At 33.7% G+C, this 8418-nt stretch overlaps 1 protein-coding gene across 8 annotated transcripts in view; it reads left to right on the plus strand.

The window, feature by feature from the left end:
• LOC106650532 (tyrosine-protein phosphatase Lar) overlaps positions 1-8418 on the plus strand; it is a 168210-nt gene that overhangs the window by 153162 nt on the left and 6630 nt on the right. For 5 of the 8 annotated variants that reach the window (XM_023462426.1, XM_023462427.1, XM_014368576.2 and 2 more), the window contains 7 exons: positions 170-270; positions 353-682; positions 760-910; positions 1733-2029; positions 7578-7717; positions 7803-8005; positions 8086-8255. In XM_023462426.1, coding sequence (XP_023318194.1) covers positions 170-270; positions 353-682; positions 760-910; positions 1733-2029; positions 7578-7717; positions 7803-8005; positions 8086-8255 — 1392 coding nt within the window. The remainder of the gene's footprint in view (positions 1-169; positions 271-352; positions 683-759; positions 911-1732; positions 2030-7577; positions 7718-7802; positions 8006-8085; positions 8256-8418) is intronic. The other 3 variants (XM_023462428.1, XM_014368581.2, XM_014368582.2) reach the window with 1 other exon arrangement.

The raw sequence follows: 8418 nt of genomic DNA on the forward strand, positions 1-8418 counted from the left end.
TTTTTAAACTTAGTTCAGTCCGATTTTTTAGTTTAACGCTACTAACTAAATTTTCTAGTATTAAATTGTGCATAGAAAATGCTCTAAAAACTGGAGATTAAAGATAAAGTTGTTAACAGTGTTTTTCATTCTCAAATCACGAATAATTCGAATGCTTGATTTTTCACAGGACCCGGGAGCGCACCACGCAACGTTCAAGTTCGACCGCTTAGCTCCACCACTATGGTAATTCAGTGGGACGAGCCGGAAACACCAAACGGTCAAGTTACGGTAAGTGTCATCAATTTGAAAACTAGATTAAAGAAAAAAAGAATAGAACTTGATTTGATAAATCATAAATGTTCACATTTAGGGCTACAAGGTTTACTACACGACGGATCCCAGTCAGCCGATGCCGAATTGGCAATTCCAAACGGTCGACAACAACCAACTGACGACGATATCCGACTTGACGGCTCACGTGATCTACACGATTCGTGTCCAAGCATTGACGAGCATAGGTCCAGGACCATTGAGCACACCGGTGCAAATCAAAACGCAACAAGGCGTGCCCAGCCAGCCCGAGAATCTGCAGGCTGTCGACATCGGCGAGACCTCCGTTACCCTCAAGTGGAATAAACCCGCTCACAGTGCCGATAACATTCTCAGTTACGAGCTTTACTGGAACGATACTTACGCACAGGTGCATACACGATTCGAGTGGATAATAATACTTTTTTGAAGACTAAATTATAATAACTTATAAATATCAAAATGTAGGAAAAACATCATCGGAAAATTTTGGAACTGGACACTTATACTCTGACGGGCCTGTATCCCAACACCCTCTACTACATCTGGCTGGCGGCGCGCAGTCAACGGGGCGAAGGAGCAACTACCATACCGCTACCCGTTCGCACCAAGGAGTACGGTAAATACAAACAACATATTATTGTTCGTTGGTTCGTTGATCGACTCCGCTGTGATTCTCGGCTCTCGAGAAGTTTGCAACGCGAGTCGATCAACGACGATCGAACGATCGACAGGTGGGTCTGGACCACACTAGATTCATATCTATTCACGCACCAAGTATATTGAAATATAAATCACTTCTACTTGAGAATTTATCTATAATGATGCTTCCTCATATTCACACACGTAAATATAATCGATTGTTAAGAGATCGAGCTCCCCGAGTAATGCTACGTTTTTCAACAGTCTTGTACCGTAGTTTGTTTTGACATTTGTCGTTGTTTAAACATTTTTACATATCGGTAGTTATTGCATTAGGGAATATTACAGATACATTAAAGGGGAGAATTTTCACGTGTGGGAGAGTGAGAATTACTGCATGTTTTGCCAAACGATCAAGAGTCGTTTTTTGAATGCTAATCTCTCTATAATACTTTTCTATTTACAATATATTTGTAAAAAATATATATACCATATAATTGCCAAGCACCATAAGCACTGCATTGATATTACTATATGTGTGTGTGTTGTGTGCATATCTAGTAATCTTTGTTTTTAACACCTATCTTATTTACGTCTCTCATCATGTCAAAAGTATCATACTTTCCACGTCCGAATTATTTCTTATGAGCTGTCTATAAATTGCAATGGACAGTTTTCTTCTACTTTTAGTTTAATTTTTTTTAATAAGAAAAAAAAGACTAAAAAAACCAAACCATCCAATCATAAGTATCCGAAGCCCTTGAATTTTACCATCCCCTATAACGGAGTTTGATAACAGTCCCGGGCGCACCACCGCGCAATGTAACCGGCTACTCGCAGAGCGCAACGTCTATATTGGTCAAATGGGAGCCACCGCCGATTGAACGTTCGAACGGCCCCATCACGTACTACAAGCTTTACTATGTCGAGAAGGGAATTAGCGATTCGGGATCGACGTTCGTCAAACAGAGCAAGACCGAGTACCTGCTGGAGGAGTTGAAAAAATGGACCGAGTACAGAATTTGGGTGGTAGCCGGCACGAGCGTCGGCGATGGACCGCCAAGTTATCCCATAACTGTACGCACCCAGGAAGACGGTATGTATTACTTATTGGAAAGCGAACAGATAGATTTTAATTATTTAAGTTTAAGACAAATACGATAAGTGGTGATGGTTAACATAATAGTGAAGATCCAAAATCGAAGAAACGACACTATTTCATTTCACTAAGAAAATCTATTATCTATTTGCAGTTTAATTTATTAGAAAATAACTGATTGAATTGATTGACAATTAATGTACAAAATAAAAAAAAATTCGTAGGGAAATGAAAACAGTTTTGTTGGATCATTATGCGTCTATAATTAATAAACCAAAAATATAAAAATCCGCCAACAGTACAATAGAGATAATCTCTTGTATTTGATAGTCTGTTCCCAGTGCAAAAAATGTCAAGCAAATGTCGAGTTAATAAAAAAAATAACTTTCGAACAATTGTATTTATTATATTTAAAAATTTTAATTTTGAGTTCTAGATTGAAATATTGTTAATCCATATTATACTGTGATGTAATTTTTTCTTTACTATTGATGTCTATTGAATTTATTTGTTTTTGAAGAAAGAAACTTTTAAAACTAGTTCATTAGTACATAGTGCAAACAAACATGCGTCAATAAATACTAAATATTTTTGCTAAAAAAATTTTTTACTGACCATCATCTTCAGAAGATGCTTTTTTTTATAAAAGATAAGGAGTTTTTCATCCCTAAGCGGCATTTTTTGGCGAAATTTTGTATTTTTGGAATTTTTGCATCGAAAACCCAAGTAATTTTTCAGGTTTTCGGCGATCTTGGATTTTTGAATGCTGAAAGAACGATTTTTGAACGCAGCAGAATATTGATATTTTTCACCAATAACAATTTTTAAACAATTTTCAGCATATCTATGTAAAGATTTTTGAAAAACTGTCACGTCCAATCATTTTTCATATGCAACTAAAAGAAATGTATTTTGACAGACTTGTTTATAACCTAAGTCATTTTAAAATTATCATTTTTTTTCTCTGCAATTACAGGAGGATGATCCAGGTTATAAAAATATCATCATTTTTTAGTTTTACATCATTATCATCCTATATATCTTGAGCATTTTACATTTAATAATTTTTTCTTTCTACTCATTGTTTTCTATCATGCAATTCTATTTTTCTGTCTTATATGATCTATTCCTACAAATTTAAATCTCATTTATAATGTAGTTGTCATACAACATGCAAGTTGCCAAATTTATTACTTCACTTTCGCATTTATTGGCATATCTTACACATTAAATTTATTCATGAATGAATTCTCGAGGGCAGCTTACATGTTGGTATATAATTAGCTATAGTCATTTCTTTACGAACCCCATATTTCTAATCTTTGTTCTTATGTCATAAATATTTCAAATAGTATATTTTTTCAAATAAATTTATTCCGCACCATTTTTACTGGTGTTGTATGATATTTTCGAAAACGTACCAATCGTTTTACACTTCTATTATTTACCGTTTGAACATACAATTAGAGCATGATGAATTACTCTATTGGTTTTCAGTCTTTTTCATTCATATATATTTTTCAATTTCTTTATTACCACCTCGAGTGAGTCCAAGCATGTACACATCTTTAGTTTTTATTTTCGATCATTCTTTTTTACCACGGTAGTAGCAAAACTTTTATTTCTCACTTATATATCATAAATCACGAAATTGCATCGCACAAAATTATTAGATGAGTTCACGAGTGAAAAAGCACCGCTAAAGTATTATTAATGAAATATTATCGAGCAACACCTTAACGCGTTATTTTGCACTCTTTCATCTGGTGTTATGGATAAAATCTTTATTATAAAGCACTGCACAGACTATCACCTCTATAAATCGATCTATATGATACTATAAGCTCCACACTAAGTCAATCGACTGCAGCACAATTTTTATTTATTTTTTTTTTATATTATGCGTGCAGTAATGATTATGTATCACACTGTATATTATCTATGCAAAAGTCACTTATAGCACCAGGATGAATTTGCACAGCCTAAATATATATAAACGTATATATTGCGTTTCGGACACTTTCGCACCGCACGCGTATATTATTATAATTCACCATTTATATCTATTGTATACAGCCTATACACGCACCGAATAATATGATGAAAGCACTCGATGCACCTCGAACGTGAAATATGTCAGTTTGTCACACCGCTAATGCTGTTTGTCACTCGCAATGGGGCTGTGTTTTATTAATGAGTGTCATTGTTGAGTACTTCTCGAGCGTAAACTACGTTATATTATACGTATAAAATACAATACACTGACGATCTAGTGCACTATGTGTTGTCTTTGTGTATATCACATCTATATCTATAAAGAGCACAGCCAATTTATTACTGAATCACATCGTAACATATGGTGTGAGATTGAGAGCCACACCATAGAAATTCAGCAGCACCGCACTTTTATCTTCTATACTATAACTTACATATGTGATAACGTGCACTTTTTTCTCTTTTCTGAAACAAGAGCAACACTGTCCGTTTTGATTCAAGAGCTTTTTAATAGGAACAAAAACTTATCACGTGTAAATGACTACTTTAGCTACTGGTCTCAGAACGGATATCATCTTTGCTCAACTGCGAGTAATCCATGTGTGAGCGAGCGAGTGAGATATTACGTGCTGAAGTAAATGCTTGCGTGACTGTGTGGTTATGTGAAAAAGGATACGTCTGTTATTTTATTTATTTTTTTCTCTTTGCTCACTAAGGTGCTCCGTCTCCTTTTGTGACTCGCTACGAGAAAAGTAAAAGGAAGAGAACAAAGTGGCTGCATCGGGATGTATAATGTATATTATATTGTACATTAGGCTTGGGTAATTTTGTGCTATATTGTACCACGGTCATTTGTTAAAAATTTTAAGTAGGTAGGATATTTAAAAAATGAAATAATACAGTGCTAGATCCGAAAAAATTCTTTTTTATAAATTCATTATTGTAATTAAATGGTATCAATAATAATTTTATGTACTCAGGTAAGATTGACTTTAAAAAAACGATAATTCTTCATGGATTAAATGAAATCAAGAGTTAGAGTCCATTGAAGTCAAGTGATCATTATTTGAAATATCATTTGAATACCAATAAAATTGAATGTCTGAAATCTAGTTGATAACATGATGGATCCTTGAGAAATTCATCAACTGTGTAAGGAATCAAAATTAACTACTGAAACATTTATCTTCAAGACAAAATGATAATATATATTGCATAGGTAACTCTGCGTGCGAGAGTGATCGAAATGACTTATACCAATATTTTTGATTCGATCATTTTCCTTTTGAAATATTTTCAATTTTTAAATGAGCGGTGTTTTTGGCTCTCGTATTTTGGAAAACTTTGAATTTTGAAACAATTTTTCAACTCGTGATACTTTTTTTTTCATACACAAACATTTACATAAAATCCTTGTCACAAATTTTTTCCTCATTTTTTAAAATAAAATTACATCTTTATTATTTGAATTATTTTTTCTCGATGTCATAATTCATATCATACAATGTCTCGCGCTGCTGCCGAGACAGGTGTATATTCAATTAACTGTCTGATTCCGAATGAGATTATAATATTAATATATTAAACAAGTTTGTCCTTATCAAAGGTTTTTGTTTTATGTATAATGTAAACGCGAGACAGAGTGACATGAATTTTTAGCCATGCATTTCAATCTTTTCAGTAGATACTTGCGCATGCATTCTAAAAAAAAAAATCATTTTATTCTCACGTCTCCCGAAAATTTATCATATGAACATAACAAGGGACCATTAAACTTTTTAATCATACTCGTTTCTACATTCACCATCTAAATTCACCTCAATCACTTGTAAAAAGGTTGTTTTACTTGCAAAAACAATACAAAAAAAACACATTTAAACGTTGAGAGTATGTACAATAATTTCTCGGGATTATCTACAGAATATGTATTTGTTTTTGTAGTAAAATTACATTTTTATAACAGAGATTCAAATTATGAGTTTGATTTCCCAAAGGTCGTGACATACACACGTAAGAGATTAGAGGGCCGATTAAATTGGCGATTGGATTTATGATATAGGAAAATATTCGATGTCTATTGGAATCTTTGAATACACACTAAAAATGTTTTACCATTTTTCCACTTTACATACACAAACACAATAATGCGTTCACAATTTTTATGAACGATTTTTTGACGAGTAATTTTTTTTTCCAAATTTTTGGCGAATTCCAATGGTGCTACAGACATAAGTGAGTATTTTTTACCAAAACTCATAAGAGTTATGTCAGAATTTTTGTCATTTTTATGATAATTTTTCAATTTTTTTGACTTTCTGATGTTTTTGATGAATTTTTGATACGAATCAGAATTTTTTACGAGTACTACGTTATTTTTATGTCTACTACAGACAGCTACAACCGTTTTTCGTAATAAAATTACGTGTATATATCCATTATACATCATGCTGATATTTCTTAACTAGCCTTAAATAAACTTCGAACTTCGGACGGAAAAAAATAATAAAACTTATTTTTTTTGTAATGCTGATAATTGTTTTTATGTAAAATAACTGGAGAAATCACTTTTTTCTTCTATGCCTTTCTAAATTCGCGATTCAAAATTTTGGTGAAAATGGAACTTATAATATAAATTGTTTTCGGTTTTTCGGTTATGCTCATGGCCCTTTGAATTTGTTATTCAAATTTCAATTCTATATCAAATGTATTCGGCAACAAGAATCGCGTTTTCAATGATAAAATAGTAAATATTCATATTGGTATTCAAATGTAACGATTTGAAATCCCCCGATTGTAACGACAAAGCAGGTTGTTTTGATTTCACGCAAAATGAGAATATTATAAATTAAATAGCCGCATGGATAACCGAAAATGAGTGCAATTTGATGAATGAACGATTGAACGTTTATACTTGGTTTTTATTTTCTTACAGAGTATCTTATTCCCGCTTTTATTTTAAATCTCTTTTCAAAGTATGTATCTTTTTTGGGTTTGGTTTGTACTCTTATTACTTATTACTTTACTATTCGACAGCTTTATTTATTTTTTTATTAGAATTTAGCGCAACTATTATTTACCTAGGTTGATTCATATACTAATTTTATTATTATTGTTTTCAGCATCATTGATTAAATATCGATTCATACCCTTCATCATATTATAATTATAGTATATTTTAAGCTATTTAGTATTCATTATTTTATTATAATTTTTCTTCGTCGTTAATTTTGAAAATACCCATAGTTATTATTTAGCTTTAAAGTAGCACATAATTATTTTAATTATTTACGTTATGTCGTGTGAATGGAATTACTTGAGAATATGTCCGAAAATGTCGTGCGTGTGTGAGTGTGTGTCTGTTGGAGCAAGAGAGTGAGAGAGAGAGAGAGGGTGGAGAGAAAGAGAGACACGTCTGCGCGCATGCAAATGAGAGAGTATGCTAAGGAATGTATCTCTATATGAGCTTAGTTGAGAGTACAGCACGTAGCCCTATACATGAAAAGCGAGCGAATTTTACTAACTGTCTGACTTTGGGGTTTGTTCTGCACAGTACCCGGCGATCCGCAGAACGTCAAGGCAACTGCGATCAATTCCACAACGATACACGTCGAGTGGGAGCCTCCCAAGCCTTACGACCGCAATGGCATTATACGAGGATATCACGTTTACGTTCAAGAGGTTCGCGAGGAGGTGAGAGAGATAGTTTCGCTTCGGTTTATGCTCTTACACGTCGAATATAATACAAAGTATGACGTTCAATTTTCCCCTTTCGCAGAGTCAAACTCAGCTCAATGAGCCGATTCTCAGTATCATTTTGGAGGAAAAAGTTTTACAAACGAACATTAGCGGATTACAGCCTGACACGCGCTACGATGTGCAAGTTGCTGCCCTCACGCGCAAGGGCGATGGCGCTCGCTCGCTTCCGGCTCACGTGAAAACACCCGGCGGAGTGCCTGGGAAACCTCAGCTTACCGTCAAGTTTGTATTGTTTTTACATCTTGAGATTATTTTCATTCGTTCGATACGAAATACACATAATTGTTATTATCATTTTATAGAGTTATGAGTCGAGAAGACCCGATCGAAATCGAAGTTGAATGGAAGAAGCCTCAAGAAACGTTCGGAAAAATACTTGGATACAGAATAAGATATGGAGTTAAAAATCAAACCCTCAAAGAAATCAACATCGAGGGTGATCAGAGATTCTCGTATAGAATAACAGACCTTGGTAATTTCTTACTTATAAATATTGAACGTTAATTTAAGCTTGATTTCCACTTAATAATTGATTACGCTGTCGATTAAGCAGTCTAGACGTAAAACATTACAATATTTATCATATCTTATTGTGCGGTGTAATAATTAACGACTATTAAGGGGGGGGGGGGGGG

Source organism: Trichogramma pretiosum, unplaced genomic scaffold, assembly GCF_000599845.2.
Source record: "Trichogramma pretiosum strain Unisexual culture from Peru unplaced genomic scaffold, Tpre_2.0 scaffold3, whole genome shotgun sequence".
NCBI lineage: Eukaryota > Metazoa > Arthropoda > Insecta > Hymenoptera > Trichogrammatidae > Trichogramma > Trichogramma pretiosum.